The 21,289-nt window shown below is 36.6% G+C and overlaps 1 protein-coding gene across 1 annotated transcript in view; it reads right to left on the bottom strand.

Annotated features, from left to right (window-relative positions):
• The window catches only part of AP4E1 (adaptor related protein complex 4 subunit epsilon 1), a 52,374-nt gene extending 40,853 nt beyond the window's left edge, over positions 1-11,521 (bottom strand). Inside the window, exons 1-5 of the mRNA XM_072962451.1 lie at positions 11,278-11,521; positions 9,425-9,496; positions 6,863-6,986; positions 2,794-2,867; positions 1,569-1,690 (exon numbers count right to left, since the gene is read on the bottom strand). Of these exons, the coding sequence (XP_072818552.1) occupies positions 1,569-1,690; positions 2,794-2,867; positions 6,863-6,986; positions 9,425-9,496; positions 11,278-11,427 (542 nt within the window). The 5' untranslated portion in view covers positions 11,428-11,521. The remainder of the gene's footprint in view (positions 1-1,568; positions 1,691-2,793; positions 2,868-6,862; positions 6,987-9,424; positions 9,497-11,277) is intronic.
• Between the last annotated feature and the right edge of the window lie 9,768 nt (positions 11,522-21,289).

Raw genomic sequence — 21,289 nt, forward strand, 5'->3', positions numbered from 1 at the left:
AACAAGCAACCCATCATCTTCCCAGGGAAACTATGTCATGAGGGAAAATTCTTTTCACATAGAAAGAAAAGCAGATTAACAACACATTTGCCACTAGTGTTAATACTGTAAATGTAAACTACATCCCAATGTACTGCTGCTGGGTGTTAACCAATATGAGTGCTGGGAGAGAGTAGGTAAAAGTGAGGTGAAGAAAATGAATACAAACTCTGAACATGCTCAGGAATCCCGAGGCCTGGCCCTAAGTGCTGGCACTAACACAAGATATCAAAAGACCTGGCCTGCAGAAATATAGCTAGGGATTCAAAAGTTAGGTCTAAGCCCTGTCTCACATCTTGTGATATCCACTGGCCCACCTGGAGCTCTGTCCCACCTTCTTTAGCTCTTTACTCCATAGCATGGAGATAGGCACGGCCAAAATGGCAAGAGCAGGGTTTCAAAAAGCCTAAACTCTAACTAGCAGAAGACAGGAGAGGCTAGGATTTGAGATTAGAGAATATGGAAAACAATATGCAAAAATTCAATTCTCAGAAGGATTTCACACAAAGGGTAAATATGACTACGAAACAGTGGTGGCATGGAAAAATTTCATAAAAATATGCTCTGCTATGATCAGATCAACCTGCAATTATCTAAGCAAAGCTAACCTTTCATTTCCAGTAACTAATTGTCCATACCTGTCATTTGTTCTATTTGGCATAAATAAAACATTGTAACAAGCTTGAAAAACCTATGAAGTTATTCTACAATTCTTAGTAAAAGTTATCATTTTAGCTGAAAAATGTATGGTCCAAGATTTCTTAAAGAATACAAACCATAAGACAACATTTTATAATCTCAGACACTAAAAATACTGACTTAAAGAAGTATACGAAATAAAGAAGTATTATGAGTAACAAAAAAAAAATCTTTCTCAAAAATGTACATATAACTAAAACACGACAATCACAGAGGAAAAATGGCAAGTGATTGTAAACTTATTCCTAGTTTTCAAGGTTATGAAGTTAAGACACTTGGTCAAAAACAAAATAATTCCAAGTGTGATGAAAAAGTAATCAAGTTGATAAGGAGAGAGTTAAGAAATTTTACAAGAGAAGACTAGCAAGATACAAGTTAAGGGTTATTTATCTGCTATACAATAGACTTTGAATGCTTTAATTTTGATCTAAGAGCATCCCAAATACATAGAAGTTCTGTATTCATAGCATATGACCCATTTCCAGTGGTTTTTCATTACTTCATTTTACCTTCAAAACAACTTTGTGAAAACTAAGGGGCATTAACCAACCTCATCTAGCCAAGGGGAAAACAGGACCACTGAAAGCCAAAAATTCCTGATACTAAGCCTCACTGTCTCTGGGTTTAACTTTAGAAAGCTGCCTAACATTTTTCTAAACCCACATGAAAAATAAAGATTGATGATACTGGGGATTTTCGCATTATATCAGGCAGTCAAAGAATGTCCTAAATCCTGGTAGTATTAAGTTAAAGTTATAATAAATTTCTGATTATAAATTTTTCTTTTGAAATACATAGTGTAGACACCTAACCAAAAAGAATTTACTTACTTAGAATGTTGAAGTTTATCTTCTATTAATGGAAGAACAGCTGGAATCATTTCTCGAGGGAAAATCTGGCTGACGATAGTAAGTGCCATGCATACTTCTACCAGGTTAGTGCTCTGCAAGTCCTGACAGAATTATTAAGCAAAGAAAACATTCAGTGCAAATTCTAAACTAGGGATAGTGAGCTCAACATTGCAATGGTCGTACATATTTAATAGTTTTCTACTGACTATATATAATTAATTTGTACATTCAGGCTCACCTCATACTTTACAGGAATGTCCCTGGTCCATTTGCCTTAATAGAGTCAACAGATAAATACAGCCCAAAAGCAACCAATCCAAAGGAAACGGTATTTCTATTCTGACACTGACCAAAGTAGTTTCCTTTATCATAGCCTTTAAAACTTTTCTAAACTAACAAAAAATGAATTTTCCTTGTTAATAATATAAGTCAAAGTTTAAAAGGAAGTAATTCTCATGCATACAATAAAATGCATGCACTCATATATACTTATACATGCAGTTTATAAACCATTCTAATAGAAACTGAAAATGTATTTTTGAAAGTTTGGAAAAATGTATGCTACTAGTAACCTTAACAGAGTATATGACTTAAAATTCAGAAAGTATTACACACATACACACACACACAAGCATATGAAAAAACTGACACAAGATAAACATGAAAAAGCTCAACAATTCAATTGTACCTCAGTACCAATTTTGTTTAAAATTTAACAGGAAAAAATATTGTGAATGTGAATTAACTTGTTTATTTATTATCTGTACATTTCAATTACCTAATTATACTGTTTGCCTTTAAAATGATTCCTAGAATTCAAAAGACTTTAATTATTCAGTTTATATCCCTTTAGAACAGATCCTAGAGAAAAAAACAGCAGCATGGAAAGTGCATCTAACTAAGAGTCTGGATATCTGAGTTATAACTCTTAATTCTGCCTTTTTTAAAAGGAAACAATAATAATAGCAGCAGTAGCAACTACTACTGTCTGTAGCGTTTCATTTAACCCTCACAACTTGGCTAAGTTCTATTATTTATCCTAATCTTACAGATGAAGAAACTGATCTAAATAAAAGATCTTTCTAAGCCCATTCTGTAAGCCTACCTTTTTGCAAAAATATCTAATTCAATTTGATTGAAGAGAAATGTCGGATGCCTGAAGGGATAATTTAAGACGTCATATTAGCCAATATGTAATACATACCTTTACAACTGTATTCACAAGGAGAAGCAACAGCTCATGATTTTCATGTAGAAATAAAGAAACAGCTAAATAACCTATAAAATTTGAGAGGAAAAGTCTCATTATTACCTCCCCAAAATTAGCTTTTCCCAAGAAGTTAAGACAATAATATACTCCAAAATTTAAGTGCCAAAAATACCAGTTACAGGTAAATATAAAAACACAGAGCAAAACATGAAGTTCAAAAATTTTAGTAAATTAGATTTCAGGTATTCTTCATCCTGAAAATCTTTATGTATTTCACAGAACATACCTGAAGTGGAAAAGAAGCTATGTGTACCAGCTTAAAGTCCTGGAAATGACATTTGAAATATCTGCCTTCTGTTTTCTATGTAAATCTCTATGCAATCAATCAAAATTCTCTGTCTTGTAGCAAAACAATTATTAAAAACTAATAGCTACCATAGTTAATAAACAGAGTTACTAGTGGGGAGGGTAGAGCTCAATGGTTAGAGTACATGCTTAGCATGCTCGAGGTCCTGGGTTCAATCCCCAGTATCTCCATTAATATAACTAACTGAATAAATAAACCTAATTACCCCCCCAAAAAAACCACAAAAACAAAAAAAGATCAGTGAGTTACTAGCTATTTGTATTATTGAATGAGCTACCTAACACCAATCCATATGATGTAAATCATGTATTAGGCAATAAACAATTCTTATTTTCTAAATTTAAAGATATACTATTGAATAAATAATAATTGTTGAGGAAAGAAACACTGTCTATCACATTAAATGTACTCACTGACTTTAGCACTTTAATTTTAATATCAAAACATTAAAAAGTATAACTTTTTATTGAGGAAGTACATTAATACAGTGACAAATACCATGTACATGTAATACAGATGCTCCCTGTCATTTTTCTGTCACCCCTCATATTGATAATATTTGTTAGACAGGTCTTATGGGTCAAATATGTTGCAAGTCTCACCTCACTTAATCCTCACAACAACTCAATGCGGTAGGTATTATTATTATCCCCAATATAATAATGAGGCCTGAAAAGGGTAGCTGCCTGAGGTCTACGGCTACTTCACCAATCCAGGCAGTAGGAGCTAGTTCATGTTTTTAACCTCTATGGGGGGACCTCTACGCTGTAATACTGTCTGTCTACACAGTGTATGTTGAGACCCTATTCCCTGACTCCCATTCTCATTGTTTTTCATTCTTCTCAATTCTACCAGCCCTTTTATTAGAGATTCTAAATGTTAACTATACCCATCATTACCTAGCATCCATAATTTCTGTGTCTGTTGGGGAAGATAGGAAAACTGCCAGAAACATCCTATTCTCATAACCAAGGAATAGCAGCATGACCCCCTGAAACATCTTCATGGAATGTGAGAAGAGTAGAGCTATTATGCCCACCATCACTAGAGAGAAAAAAAGAACTAAGGCCAAGAAAGAGAAGAGAAACACCCTAGAGAACATTTAAAGCAGGAATTAGGTGTTAACAGATTGCTGAGAACAGATTACATCTGTTCAGCTAAAATATCACTCACATTCAAGTCACCAATACCAAGACACAAGAAGATCAACAAACTAATCCAAGGGCCATCTCAATGAAACTTCAATTCTATCTGTTACAAAGAATATCCTGTTTTGACAATCAGGGAAACTTTTGACACTAGGGAAACAGGGGAAAAGATATTCTGTGACTCAAAAAATGAAAAAGGTTATTTTAAAAACAAAGAATAACAATTATGAATACAGAGTACATTTGATATGACTAAGAGCGAGATATTGGATAAGAATACAGGCTTTGACTCATAGAAACTGGTTTGCAGTCTAGCTCCACCATTTAGTAGCTCTATGACCTTAGACAAGTGATCTGATCTTTCTGAACCTCAGTTTTCTTCTCTGAAAAACGAAATACCATCTCTCAAAATTAAAGTACCTAGCATAATGCCTGACTTAGTGAATGCTGAAATGTATTTAGTTAACAATATTCATGTACAAAATAAGAAGGCATTATCCATCAAAGAAAGTACCAAAGCTAGCCTTAGGAATCTCAGGATAGTAGATGAGGCCATAGTACCAGACTAAAGATAAAAGGTTTAAAAGAAAACTTCCACTAGTTTGCACACATGAAGAATATCTGATACACAGAGATATACCTCTCTCTACGTGGCAATAAAATATCTTCCTAAGGAAGGTCAGGAATCTCAATAAAAATGACTCAGCCACTATAACTATGAAAAACACATGTACAAGGTCATTCACTGCAACATCATTTATGAGAGCAAAAAGTAAAAACAACCCATATGCCCAGAAATAGGGACCTGGCTGAAAATACCATGGTATACCCATCCACCCAATGAAAACTGTACAAAAATATAAAGATGTCAAAACAAGGTGTAGAATAATCTCTATCACATACTCTGTTTTGCGTAAGAAAGAGGATATGAGTGCGCACCCATGCATTTGCTTGTCTTTTCAAAAAGAAACAGTGGAAAGATTAATCAGAAACTAATCAGGATAGGTATCCATGGGGGTAGGGGCAAACCTGGTAGAGGGGCTAGAGATGAAAGTAAGACTTCTCTGATTGTACCTTTCTATCAGGTCTTAACTTCTGAACCATGTAACACATGTAATTTTTACATACTTTAAAAATAAAGTTTAAATGAAAATGAAAAATTACATTAAAGTCGAAGAAGCACAATGTAGCAACAGTTGCACAAAGTATTATCAATTGTTTTCAAAATTTCCCACATTAGGGATCTTAGAATTAGTTTGGAAAAAGACATGAAAAGATAACAGATGGTAGGAGCCAAATGAGTGATAACAGAAGAGTTAAAACTTGGTTTGGAATATGGAAAGGGAGAGATGGGATGCCACGGGACATTCCACTTGGAAGGAAGAATACAACAAATATAAAAGATAGAGGGGTGGAGAGTATAGCTCAGTGGTACAGTACGTGCCTAGCATGCATGAGGTCCTGGGTTCAATCCCCAGTACTTCCATTAAATAAATAAACCTAATTACCTACTGCCCAAAAAAATGGGGGGTGGGAAGGGACAGACTGGGATTTCAAAATTGTAGATACTGACAGGCATATGCAGAATAGATAAACAAGATTATACTGTATAGCACAGGGAAATATATACAAGATCTTGTGGTGGCTCACAGTGAAAAAAAATGTGACCATAAATATATGTATGTTCATGTATAACTAAAAAATTGTTCTCTACACTGGAATTTGACACAACATTGTAAAATGACTATAACTCAATTAAAAAGAAGTTAAAAAAAATAAAAGATAGAAGAGTATTTTGGGTGGAGTGAAGCTCAACAAGTGGAATACTGTGCACAAAAAGTCTCAAAATCTTTACCAAGACATCTCCCAACCCCACCAACATCTAACAGCACAGGTCATTGTAACTTAAGAAGAATGCTGCTTCCTAACATGACACTATGAACTTCTTAGAATAAAGAACATGTTCTACTCCTATTATTCTAAGCTGCTTCCTTTCTGATATAAAGCTGAAACTATGAACACAAGATTTAAGTCCTTGAAAGAAATTTTTTTCCTAATAGCCCTGAAGGTTGATTATAAAATTTTAAAAAATACCTTTAATCTTCATAGCTAACATCTGTGAAACTGAGAACAGGATATTTTAAATTACTCAAGTCAATTTCAGTTTTATTCTATTAAAAAAAAACATTTCTGATTATTAAACTGATGAGACTAGACAGACTTTAAAATCAGCTTTCTTGGGGTATAATTACAAATAAGAAAATCACCCTTTTTTAAGTGTATAGTTCAATGAGTTTTAACAAATATATAAAGTCATCTAACCACCATCACAAGAACAAGCAACTTTCCATCTTCTCCAAAATGCTATGAATCAGGAAAACTGATTTCACTTATAGGCAGTGAGTTTTTGAAGTGTTATCTTATAAAGCTTTGGAATTTACAAGGTAGTGTTCTGAAAACATACTACATATCTACCATCATTCATTTTACATAAGAGCCAGAACTTTAAGGACAACATTAAGTATAAAAGTCTTAAACACATACATACCTACTCTTTTTTCTAAAAGGTTCCCTTGTTGTGCCAACTTAATTGCATGTATATAGCCAAAGGAAGCATCATATCCAAGCATTTCACAATAAATAAGTCTCACCATACATTCCTTCATCATTTTCTGAAAAGCAAAATATCCAGTAACTGTACAAATAATTAGAATGCTTTAATTTTTTTTATTATGTTGTAAACATTTATCAGGGGAATCCTGACACTGAAGAGATATCATATATATCATAAATTAATCACCCAAAGTCAGACTTTATAAATAAAAGCTGCCCCCAAATTTAACTAACAATAGTACTCATTTTAGTAAAATTATTTCAATATTTTGTTAGTGGCAACTGTAGAAAATAAATCAACTGTAGCTATCTTTAATTCTAGGTTTCCCTCATGTAAAATTTAGTTATAATGTGAGACACGTGGTCCTCACAAAATTTCATCCATGGTAATCTGACCTGGCTTTTAGGATGCAGCACATCATTTTAATATATTTTGTCAAATGAAAACATCTATAGAACTTCGACAAGTTGGCAATAATTTCTGTAACAAAAATATTTTTCACGTTTAAAGATCAAACTGCACCTGGAGTTTCTCCAGAATTATTATGCTGTATATAATATGCAATAGTTTGTTTTATAAGCATTCTTTTCAACAACTCTCCCAATTATTATGATTTCATTAATAGTATAGCCATTCCAATATTTAATTTAACTAGTTCTTTTAATATTTACAATTCAAGCTAATAAGTTGCTTTAGGAGAGTCTATAAAATTGCTTTATTAGTATGAAAATGCTTACATTCTCAATATTTACACAATTTTTAATTAAAAATAAAAAATACAAGTGTTTCTAAATCAGAAAAGTTGACTATTTTAATATTTAAAAATTAATTAATATATTACAAAGTTACTTAATCACAAAATGCTTAGGAAATGCTAAAATAAAACATTTTAAATTAAGGATAACATTTAATATTTGATATATGTACATATATATGTATATATATATACGTAAAAATGAAGTAACTTTAAAAAGAAACCATAATAAAATCTTAAGGGAATAAGATTTAGTTCAGGTCACTTGTATTTAAAGTAATAAAAGTTAATTCATTAGCACACTGATTAAAACTACTACATACTGAAAAAATAAGCTTAAAAGATACCGGAAGCCCCTCTTCAAAGGCTTCTGCATCAGTGAGGAGTGAAAGTGTTCATTTAAGCCATTAAGTATTAACCCTGACTTTGTAATATTTTATCTCTTAGTTTTTTAAAAGTCATTATGAACTTTGAGTAAAATTCTATTGCATACATTATTATTCTCTTATTTTTGGAGAAAAAAGTGTATTTCCCCAATGTAGGAATTCTTTTGCAATTGCTCTAACAAACTGTCATCCAGCCTCTACCTGACCACCTTACAGCCTGTTCTGTAAAACATGCTCAGAGTTGGATAGCCATAATTATTATAAAATCTTCCTTCAAACTCTGGCTCCCTAACTTCTACCTACTTATCTTAGCTCTGCCAACACCAGGTTAATGCGTGGTAGCAAGAAAAACTTTTTTTACTAATACTAATTATAGAAAATTGAAATCAAGCCAAATAAAAAGAGAGAAACCACTTCTACTTAACATTTCTATCAAGTATCACAACACAATGATTTTATGCATACACACAAAACCATATACATATCTTTCCACACACACACACATATATATAAACAGATATATCATACTGACTATGTTTTGAGTTTCATTTGTCCACACATTATCATGACCATAAAAGGAAGTAAATACATTCTCTCAGACTTTACAAGTGTTATTCACAGACATGATCATGTTCTTATGCAAAATAAACACCCCGATATTTTTATTGGGAGAACATTCCACAGCAACTTACACAGAGAGGCACTCACTAAGTATTTGCTGAATAAATGTTGTTTGGAAAAATCTCATTATCCGAAACTACAGGAAAATTAAAAGAAAAAAGAATTGGCCTTAATCTAACTATGGAGGGACAGTCCCACAGTGGCCACTGCTTAAATAGTTGCTAAATGCTGTTTGAAAATCAAATTATATGGAACTAAGTTTTTTAAAAATTAAATCTTGATTTAGCTGTTGTGCAATATACCCAGTTTTAAAGCCAGAAAATCATTTTCTCCACCTTGTCAGCCAACCTATACTCCAAGATATATAACAATAAAATGAAAGATCTACAATATATCATTTCAGGTCTGAAAATACTATTTTAAATGATTTATCCTAAGCTTCTTCCAGCGCACAACATTAAAACAATAAGATGGGCACTTGGGTCCCATAGTATTGCCACATTTATGTAACTATCATCATGTTGGCACTGAACTGACATCAGTCAAGCACATCCTGCTTTGCTGCAGCCAGTCAATAAAAGACTAAAGTTAATTTGTCTCACTTGTTACCATCCATAACTGATTTTGACTGTGATAAATTATATTTAAATAACTGACCAATTAATGCCACTACTGAATCCATAGTGGACCAGATTTCAAATTCAAAATGTGCTGGCACAGACTATGCAAACTTACCAGAGTTGTAGTAGGAGCAGAAACAGTTGCTTTCAGATTATTCAGTTCCTGCTGGATTAATTTCTCTTCCTCCTGAAAAAGTGAAAATATTTAAATGCATGAATAACTGTCTTTTTAAACTGTTAACCGTATTTCTCAAAGGGAAAAATATAATATTTTCAATAAAAAAAGAAATTATTTTAAAGGAGAGTTATAAAAACTATGCACTTACGAGGTGCCTAAAGGTCATGTCTCCAACCCTCAGAATCATTCCTGGAAAGAATAAATTTCCAGGATAGCCCACCATTCCTCTTTTCTTCACTTAGTTACTGTCCCCTAAGGACAGCTTAGCAGAAAATGTGTTTGGCTTTTTCTTTTTTTAAGTTAATGGTGGAGAGAAAGCAGAAAAGGAATTCTTAATGTAGTGGCCCAAGATAAGGTTCTCACACCTTCTCCTTCTTCATGGAATAGAGAAACAGGGTAAGAGGGCAGAAACAGAAACCTTTTCCCCTTAAATTACATTCTTCTCCCCTATCCTTTTCTCCTTATTCCTCACACCCTTTCCCTCGCTTCCCATCTCTCTCTCTCTTACATACACAATAAATTCACCAATATGGTCACTTCCACTATCTGCATTGCATTTCACCTCCTTAAGCACTTGAAAATTGGCCCCAAATTTGGCCAATATAATGCTATCTTTAAATTACACACTGAATTATGTCCATTAGTGTCCATTAGTTGCTAACCAAGAACTACCAGTGAAGTACTGCCACGTTTAGATATCTTATATACAGTTTCAAGCTGCAATTTAAAACCAAAAATAAACTATTTCATTCAACACCTCATAAAAATTAAACGACAAAAAGTTAAGACAAACAATATTAAATCCACAAATTATGACTTCTGATGTGAAGCAGACCCTCTCTAGTACAGCATCATCTTATTTCAGTTTAAAAAGAACATTTTAAACCCTCAGAGCACTTTGAAGGAAAAACCTCCTCCTTTTGCCTTTTTTTCCCTCCTGAGACATATTTCATTGTGTATTTCTCATACTTGTCTTAAATCCATTATGACTGACCAATTCTTTGGCAAAAGGAAATGTGTTTTACTCTAGTCCCTCAGTGTCTAACACAAAGCCTCTTCGATAAATATCTTTCGAACAAATTATACATACCACATGATCTTTAAGATACAAAATTCTTGAAACTTTGAATCATTATCCTACACCACCTGTACAACTACCAAATGTCTGTGGGAACTTAATAACTTCCATTATAACTTCTTGTTTTCAAAGCCCATCTGAGGCAGAGACTTACTCAGCAAGTATTACATTTGGGGAGAATTACGCTTTTTCTTTGTCCAACCCGTTGGTCTTATCTAAGAACCTCAAGCTCCCCAAACGTATTTAACAGGTACAGATGGCAGGGTCCGTTCTGGTGTGTGACATGTAGCAGTTGATAGAGCTGGGAGAAAGAACCTCAGTGGGAAAGAAACTTTTTAGAACAATAATGCTGTCATTTCCATGGCACTTGGTATTTTTACACGGTTGATGTGTCATCTAATCCTCGAAGCAACCTATTAAATACATATTGGTACTTTTCCACCACAACGTTCAAGAAGCACAGGGAGACTCAAAGATTAAAGAGATCTGGCCCAGATAATAATGAGTCAGTGTCAGGGCCAACCGTGGAAACCTGGCCTCCCAGTTGTCAGTCCGGGCTGGAAAGTGATACTTCCGGACAGACACCAGGACCGACAGGCACACATGCTGTCTCTGAACCCCGTCGGAGGGTCGATCCCGGAGGCTAGTCGCGGGACCCGGGCCTCCCAGCGCGGGAGGCGCTCCTGACCTTCCGGCCCCGACGGGCACCTACGTGCTTGGAGGTGAGCGCGGTGATACCGCGGACGAGGCCGCCCAGCCGTGAGGAGAAGGACGCCTTGGCAGCCCCTGGCCCGCCAGTTGACTGGTTCTGCAGGAAGAGTCCCGGCAGTGCCGTCAGCGTCTTCTCCACAATGTCGCTCATCGCCGCCGCCGCCACCGCCCGCGCGCCGGTCGCCGCTCGGCCTCATGCCCAGCCCCTGCCCTGCCGCCCGCCCGGCCACCGTAAGCACTTCCTGTTTGTTTGAAGAAGGAATCTTTATTCGCGCCCCGCACGGACAAGCACAGTGTCTTTCTCGAGAGACGCCGCGGGGGGGCGCGAGAGTCCGCGAGAGAAAGGCCACCCGCCGCGCCTGCGCGGATGTTGACCGTCTGTGGAGCCGTAGGAGGGCGGGACACTCCCGGTTTCACTGGCAACCCGGGCAACCCGTGCGTCTCTGGGCGTTCGTGAGGTAGCCACTCCCGCCCCCCTTCTTTACACTTCGTCTGCCAAGGCCTCCTTTTCCCATTTAGCCGTCTCTGCGCTGCCCGAGACCGCCCCGGGAGGTGCACATTCCTAGGCTCCTTTCGGCCACTGCTCACTGTGGAACCGCCGGCCATCAGCCCACCTCCCATCACCACACGCCGAGGGGCGGGAGCCGTGCGGGGCCCTGCGCCGTGTGCCGCCCCGGCCTAGGCGGTGCTGGGGGCCCCGGTGGTGTTGAATGACAGCGCGGCTGTCTTGCAGATTCATCCTGTCGGGTTCAGCGCCCGCCGCGTTCTGGGGCTCGTGGCCCCTGTCCCATCCCATGCACCCCTCCTTTCCTGGGATTTGAGGAGGCAAGCCAAGACCGGGAAGCGGACGGGTGGCCACCTCCCGCCTCCCGCCTGCTCCTGCTCTGCAGGTCGCTGTTTAAAGGTCACTTTCCTGGCCCTGCCGACAAGGATAGGTCTCCTCGTCCTACCCTCTTACAACGCTCTGTTCTTTCCCATTTTAGAACCGATCGCAGTTGCCACTACGTAAATACTTCTCTTTCTAGAGAGAGGATATCTTAATCATTGCTATTTCCCCAGCTTCTGCCTAGAACAGAATCTGGTACAGTGGTTTTGAGAATGCAGTCTGGTGACTTCTGAGGGTCTTTAAGACCCTAACAGGGCGTCTAGGAAGTCAAGCTATATTCCTAATACTATTTAAATGTCATTTGCTGTTTTCACCCTCCTCCTTTCCAGAGTGCACAGAAAAGTTTTCAAGAGAGTAGATGATTTACAACCTCTATTGGCCGGTGGAGTGTTTGCTTGAGTACTGCTCTTGTGTTTTATAGACTCAGAATTTCTAAGGTCTAGGGTATAAATATGTGCGTTTTCAGAATTAACTCAGTTTGTCCTCAGGGATTCTAGTGTGTTCTTACAAGCTATCTTCATGATGAAATAAAAATTCATATTATAAGGCAAGGAACATTTAAACATAAACTTTTCCTCTGCCGGTTTGCGCTTCCTCCCTCCTCTTTTGTGTGCACTGTGCATCTGCGTTATTCATTAATCTAACCTCCCCAATGGCAGAAATACCTGCTCAATTCTTCTTCTGGCTCCAGCCATGTAACTTCTTAGAAGATAACGTTCCTTTCTCAATCCTGTAAGGAGTTACAGTGACCTACTGTTCACCTTGTACATGCAGACGTCTTAGGTGAACTCTGTGTACAATGGCAGTAGAGCAGTTCCCTGAAAGATAGCGGCTAATGCAGAACAGACTGGTCAGATGACCTGGGGAGATAACTGGGCCACATCTATGGAAGTTCTTAGCTTGCATACTTACTTATGACCTTATTAATGTTAGTAGGTATATTACTTCTGTTTGGCCTGTTTTACAAGATTAATGTTTCTTGCATTACCAAATGCGTGACTGAGCCTCAGATGAACTTAATGATGATTAGGGGACTTGAAACAGTTGATCCAATATATAGTTCTATAAGATTAACGATTCTAATAATGTAAGTCTAGATATGGGAAGGAGCGACAAGAGGGAATCATCATATGTTCTTGGGCCATAACAGACAATAACATAGGCAGTCCAGAGGACTTTGGTTACTGTTAACAGGGCCCAGTCTGGTAATAGTACCTTGAGTGGCCTATCAGTGAAATCCTCGCCTGCCCTGGGAATGAGCATTCCTAGCACCATGCGACAAATTGGTCACGAAATGCCTCCCAAACCTCAGTCAAAATTAAGACCAAAAGAGAAGAGATTGTAAAATAGAGGATGTTGACCACCACCCAGTTCTACAAAAATCAAGTCATTAGTTAGTGCAGTCACTGACCTACAACACACCCTGAAAGGAATTCAGGGCAAAGATCAGGATGAGACACTTTGTGTTCCGGAAAACTGGCAGAACTGGCCCCCAGGTAGTTAGATATTTTCAGGAGAAATTTTTATGAACTCAGTTTCTTGCATCTTCTTATACTTAGAAAAGCACTAAAACCATTAATTTACATACCTATTCCTCTGCTAAGATGTGTGCTGGATTGCACTTACCCCTTCACCAAAATCACATATACACTGACCTTCCCCTATACCACTTCAGAACAGCTCTCAGTGTTCTCTGAGAGACTGTCTCCCAGGTTATAATCCTCAGGTTGTCTCAAATAAAATTTTCCATTTCTTTCTAAGAAAGAATTTTGTCAACATTCATTTGTACCTAATCTCTTTAACCTGATTAATCATCCAATAAATCGTTTTTTGAAATCTCCAAATTTTCCTTGTACCTATGCAGAAACACAAGAAAAAATTCAGTTTTTCACTTGTTTTGCAGGCATGTTTTTACTTCATTGAAAACTTTTCCAAATAGTTAAATCTTATCTAAAACTGTTATTCTTCTAGAATTTAATATTTTACAGTAAAAATAAAATTTTACTTGTAATTTTTTTAAATTTTAGATTCTTTCATTGGCTCACAAAAGAGAGATTAGAAGACTTGCTTTCTCAACTTGCCACAGCTAAGGATGCTGAAAAAGATGATATTGACATGAATAGCAGAGGATTCTCTATACAGGTAAGGGGAAGAATCTGGGTAGAACTGTAAATGAGAAAGGAAAGCATGACAAAACCATCTTTCTTCTCCTTTGCTTTAGAGATGTTAATGATTTACCTTATGTTGTCTTATTCTTCAGAACATTTCTAATACTATTATGGTGCCAGTTAGATTTAGGCATCATTTTGAGACCAATCGTTCAGAGTTTAAAGAGAAGGGAATTGAGTATTTTAAACATGATAACCACTTTAAAAGCCAAAGCTTTTTTTTTTGTTACCACTTCTCAAACTAGAAATGAAAAACCCACTGAAGCATCTTACAGGTTAAAGTATTATATTGCACTGGCTGGAGAAGGGCATAAAATAGCTAAGAGACTAATAAAGCTTGTTCGTTCCTGGGTGAATGCCTGCAAGATGAAAAATCAGTTGAAGAAATCAGAGCAATGCTGTTTTCCAAAGATGCAGTAATTCACCAACTTAGGAATTTAGTTGCAAACATAAAGACTGAGTTAACATCCTATCCACAGGATTATACTGCCTTTAAGGTGGATGAAAATTGTATAATTATAGATGCAGCTAGACTTTTTTCTTTGCTTATATCTATCCAGTGTCAGCACCAACTAATTCCTGAAGATCTTTTATATAAGTGCTTGGCAATAAACTAAAGTGGCACTGAAATAAAACATTCTACAATTTTTTTTAAGTCTCATAGTTTATCCTGGAACAACTGTGCTGATATCTGCACTAACAGTATAAAAATCAACGCTGGACAACACTGCTGGCACCTTGGCACAAATCAAGGCAGACGCTCCCAAGTGTTCTCTTTACCACCAAACACTCATTTTTTAAAAAAATGCCTGTTCCACAAAGAATATCTTTAATTAAGCAGTAAGAATTTTTAATTTTATTAAAAATTGACCCTTGAGTACATTTATTTCTTTTAAATATTGCATGTGACACATGAGGCAGTTCTGATGCACAACCAGGATCTCTCAGGGAAAAGCACTGGTGCAGTTGTTTGACTTGAAAGCTGAACTAGACACTTCTTCATGGAATACAATTTTAACTGATTAACAAACAATGGTTTTCTTGAAAATGAACAATGAGTCTGTCACTTCAAGGGAAAAACCTGACAATATTCATTACCACCGAGAAAGTTCAAGCTTTCAAGTGAAAATTAGAATTTTGAAAAATGTGTATCTGCCACCAGAAGTTTGATAATTTCCTAATAAGTAAGAACTGTTCTGATAAGATCAGTGGTGACATTAATGAATGTTATTTTTTAATACTGTATAATTTAATGTGTCAAAACTCAGAAGATCGATATAACTCAATGAAACAGTATTTTCCAAATGACCAATGCATGATGTTATAAAATTATGCATGAAGATCTATTCAAAGTGCATATGGACCAATGATGTTAATGTAACCCAACATGAAAAGGTCACTGATATGTTTTCAAATCCCACATTGCAACAAACCTTTGAGAAACTACTGCTTTTAGAGTTTGGGTGGATATTGTATCAAAGAAGAATAACCACAATTATTTGAAAAGGCTATTAAAATACTCTTTGCTCCAAAACTATATATCTGTATGAGACTGGGTTTTCTTCATAAATTTCAAACAACATAACAATCAGTGGAAAGCTTATAATGTCTCCCAAGGCTATGGCTATGTCCTATTGTTTGGAATTTGTGGATGTTACCTTATATGTAAAATTGGTGCAGATGTGATTAAATTAAGGATCTTGAGATAAAGAGATTGTCCTGGATTATCCCAGTGGGCCCTAAATGCCCTCATAAATGTCCTTATAAAAGATAAACAGAGGGAGATAAGCCACCACACACAAAAGAGGAGAAATTGATATAAAGATAGAGGCAAAGATTTGAAGGAAATAGTCAAAAATTCAGGAATGCCGGCAGCCACCTGAAGGAATGAATTTTCCTCTAGAGCTTCCAGAGGGAGTGCTTCCCTGCCCAAGCCTTGATCTCAGTTGAACCTCTGGCCTCCATAACTATAAGATTTCTGTTGTTTGGAGCCACCAAGTTTGTGGTAATTTGGTACAGCAGCCCCAGGAAACTGATATAAACCCCAAAGCCACAGATTAAATGCAGAACCAGGCATGAGAATCCAGTCATCTCAGATTAAGCCTGATGTCAAGGGATTTACAAAACTGTAAGGTAATGCTACTCCTCTCTTTTTTTTTGTTTTGAATCTATAGCTGTTTTTTAGTTTTTAAAATACTGTTAACATAATAGATTTATTGTTGCTATTTTAAAATCAATTAATAGCTTAAATTTTTCTCAGTTTTACTTTCTAATTCAGCAAATATCTATAGATATAACTCATATAAACAAAAGTTTTGGGGGATTCTCAATATTTTTTAAGCATATAGAGAGGTCTCGAAACTAAAACATTTGAAAATTGATTATCTAGTACATAGTAGGTGCTCAGTTATTTGTTGAAGTAATCATTATATTTATCATTCAGTCACAACAATTGATGTATGAGTATAGGCCAGTGAAGAGCAAAAGAGTTTAGGGGTAAGGTGAACAGTTCAAGAGAAGTAGACAGAGAAGTTCTTAGAAAGCAGATAAATTTAGAAAAAAAGACAAAATTATCTCCAACTGACCAGATTATGAAGGAGACATTATTGGAACAACACCCAGAACTTCCTATCCTGTTACGCAGACACAAAGATCATTGAATACCGACCAATTCCTACAATTTCCTCCTCTAGCTTCCAACTACCAAAGCTAAAAGTTAACAATAGAGCTAAGAAACAAATGTCAAAGACCAGAAGTGAAATTCCTGGTAGGAAAGACTACTGAATTATATAGCAGGACCTGCTAAAACTTAGAACTATAAGATGTGAGAACTGGAAGAAAATTTGAAGGTCGTCTACACACCCAGTCACCTAATTTTGTAGAAAAGCATTCTGATACTTTGATTGTAGAAGCCACTTGACCAAGGTCACACAACCCAAGGGATAGAACAGAAATTACAGCCCTGAATCTAGACTGTGAGCCTGGAGCATTTCCCCTGTGCTTTCATGTTATTGACAGTGATGAGATTGCCTGTGGTTTCCTGTTCTGAAACTCTGGCTCCAAGTCCTGCCCTAAAATGAAGGGGATATGCCTGTTCTCTTTTAAGCTTATAATTTTAGACTGTCCATTTTTTCTGTGAATGTGGTCTCTTCTTTCTCCTTTTCCCATCTCCACCTCTGTCCCAGGTAATTTCACTCAGAATTACATACTATCACGGGACTGAACCTATTAAATTAAATACTCCGGAACTAGATTTCCTCTGCCTCTTCTCCCAGTCAGGGAGGAAGGTGTCTCTTATTGAGCTGAAAATAGGGCAGAGGTGACTCAGTACATTTTAAGAAGATGCAGTGGTCCTAGGACAGCAGGGAACAAACCAGTTTATTCCCTACAAGAATGTCAGCAGCCCCACCACAAACTTTCCGAGCAGGGCTGTGGCATTTGAAAATATATACAGATGTGCAAAGAGTGGTAAATATTTGTCTTCAACGCATTTCTTCAGCTTCCTTTTTAAAAACTTATTTTGAATAGATGTTAAATTTACTTTATTCAAAATTCAAAATATACAAAAAGTTAACCAATAAAAGTCTTCCTTCCCATCCCCAAGCCACCCACTCCCCCTCCCTGGAAGCAACTGCTACAATCTATTTCTTCAGAAGTATTTTATACATAAACATGAGCTTTCAGAATATGAGTGTATATTCATGTATGACTGAAAAATTGTGCTATACACCAGAAATTGACACAACATTGTAAACTGACTATAAACAAACAAACAAACATTAGCTTTCACTTTGAAAGCCTTAGATTCCACCCCCATGACCCCAGAGCATTCAGCCCACTTCTTTTCAGGATTTATCTCCAGGGATTCATTTCTTCATCTAACATTTTTCTGAAAAGTTTTGTCCTCAGTTGATGGGACTGTTGAAAACAGACCACAGCTGTTCATGCTCTCTTACTCCAAGGATGCCATGCTGTCCTGGGAATGTGTGTGGGAACCACCTGAAAGAGGAGTTTCAGAACACACACATCCATGGCCCTGGTTCTCACCCTGTATCCTTGGCCAGACTTTCTTTTCACCTAGGCTCCAAGTCATCTGCCCTATTCCCAACCCCCTCAACTTCTAAAACTCCATTTAGCTTTCTTCATCCCCTTGCTCTTTGCAGTTAACATTTGTCAGTGTTTTCCCTGCAAAGCTTTTGTCAGCTCTCACCAATAATTCTGATATCCCACTCTAGCTAAATTGCCTCCATTTACCCCTAGTGACATGCTTAATACATCTTTATTGCTCCATTTCCCCTGCCACCATCTTGCTTTAGTACCTCATCTCTGTCCTGATTTATTATACAAATCTTGTAATTAGTCAGCCACCACCACCAATTTCTTTTCTTTTCAGCTGGTCCTTCAGAGAGAGCTTTCTGTTTCAGAAATATGATCATATTATTCTCAGTTCAAAATAGCCTGATGGTTAAAATGCAGACTCCTTACTGGGGGATCTAGACCTTGGTGACTTTCCCATTGCCCACCTCTCCAGCTTCTTCTCCTACTAGGCTTTGGTTGGCGTTTCTTGTTTTAGCGATACCGAACTGTTGATAGTTCCCTGAACATGTGAGACTTTTAACTCTTCATGTTTTTGCTCACACTAACTGACCTGGAAAATATTCTTTTACTTTTTACTTAACTGGAAAATTATTACTTATTCCTTTAAAGCAAAATTCAGGTATGACTTCCTCTTTGACACTTTCCCTGACCCATGTTTGTAACTTAACTAACTTTACAACCTCTACTAAAATTGAATTGAGATGGTCCATTTTTATGTCTCTCTCCCCTGTTAGAACTGAACCCACAGGGACAGGAGCATGTTTTTCTTATTCTCAGTTCTAGAACAGAATCTATATTTATTGTCATGGAAAGATATTCAAGGTACATTGATATAAGTGAAGAAAACAGATTACAAAAGATATGTGTGTTTGGTTTGAGTCCATCTTCACCAAAATAGTGTCTCACACTTATCACAGTTTGTAAATATAAAATTATTTGCCTGATTTATTTAATGTCTTTCTCCTGCACTAGGCTGAATGCTCCTTGAAGGCAGGGATCAGGTGCTTATCACCATTTGCCCAGTGACTGGCACAGTGCCTGGCACTTAATAAGCCCTCTTTTTACATTTGTTTTCTTGTTGTTGTTGTTTTTGTTGTTCTTTGTTTTCTGTTTTTTTTTTAAGACTCTGATAGGAGGGAGGGATGTGCATAGAAAAATATCTGGAAGCATGAATACCCAAGTGGGAAAGGTGATTGCCTAAGATGGTGGAGTTTTTCTTTATTCTTTTTAATATTTGTCGAATTTCTAAACATAGTATACTAAGTTTATAATCATAAGGAAAATTTAAACTGTTTTATGAAGGAAGCAAGGAACTTGGAACTCAGAGACCTATCCAGGCCCCAATCCTACTTTCTCTGTCAGTGTGGCTGATATGAGTTTGCCTTAGATATGGGATCTGTGGGAGCTGAGTGTAAGGAATTAAAACAACCAAGGGAGGAATTATGGAGAGAAAGAGTTTCTAGGAGAGCATCTGGTTATTTGTTCCCTAGCACTGGCTATAATTTGTAGGATTATAAAGAAATACTCATTGATGACCATCTTCACTATAACCAATCCCTGTATTTGTCCTAAAATCTGAACAATTTATTAGTCCTAGTATTTATCAAACTGTTTCTTGAACTGTTAATATTCATCTACAAGGTATTCTGTGGCTAAATTAGTTGGAATATGCTGCATCCTTATATTCTACTCACAACCCTATTCTTAGAGATGTGCAATGCATCTTGGCTTATTCATGACATGGTGAAGTCCTCTAATGAAGAACCCTATTTAATTTTATTTAACTCAACGTTTCCCAAACATTTATAAAATATGAAACAAATTTTTATCAGTCAACAATTGAGTATCTTATAGAAGACTGCTTGGCAAGTTTTACCTAACATAAAAATGGATTTCCGGGCAGGACTTCTCACATGATGAAGAAAGGACATCAGCATATTCTTTCTATGGAAAACAAGAATAAAGCAGAATTATCAAAAACATCCATTTCAGTGCTCTAGAAATCAATCAAATGCACATGGCAAGTTGAGAAGTCTTAAAAACTACAATGTAGGAAAAGCTACACATCAGGTAAGAATAGAGGGAGTCTGTGGTGTCCCTCCCTGGGGTTGCTTCTCCAGCCCCTGCCAGCTTGGTGGTACCATAATCTACCAGGTTGGAGCTAGTCATGAAAACCAGCAGCTTCACTGCTGGAGAGGACTCAATTTATCATGTAAAGGGGAAAACAATTCAATTAACAGCTGACTTCTCATCAGGAACAATGGCAGCTAGAAGGCAGTGTGGCAAGATATTCAAAGAGCTGAAAAATCAAGAATTATATTTACAGATTATGATACATTAAGATGCATATTGTACTCCTAGAGCAACTACTTAGAGAATAACTCCAAAAATAAAGTAAAACATTAACACAGGAATTAAAATAGAATATAAAAATATTTATCAACTGCAACAAAAGACAACAAAAGAGGAACAGGAAAAAATGTGGTATATAGAGAATAAATAGCAAAATGGCAGACATGAATTCAATCATATTCATAATTTTATTAAATCTGAATGAGCTACTTCCTCATTCTGTAAATCTGGTATATTGCATTGATTGATTTTTTTATGTTGAATCATCCTTATATTCCAAAAATAAATCCCATTTGGTCATGGTGTATAGTCCTTTGAATATACTATTGAATTCTGTTTGCTAGAATTTTGTTGAAGATTTTTATATCAATGTTCATAAGGAATATTGGCATGAACTTTTTTTCTTGTAATATCTTTGTCTGACGTTGGTATCAGGGTAATACTAGCTTCATAAAATGAATCTGGAAGTGTTCCCTCCTCTTCAACTTGTTAGAGGAATTTAAAGATGA

This window comes from Vicugna pacos, chromosome 6 (assembly GCF_048564905.1).
Source record: "Vicugna pacos chromosome 6, VicPac4, whole genome shotgun sequence".
NCBI classification, from domain to species: domain Eukaryota; kingdom Metazoa; phylum Chordata; class Mammalia; order Artiodactyla; family Camelidae; genus Vicugna; species Vicugna pacos.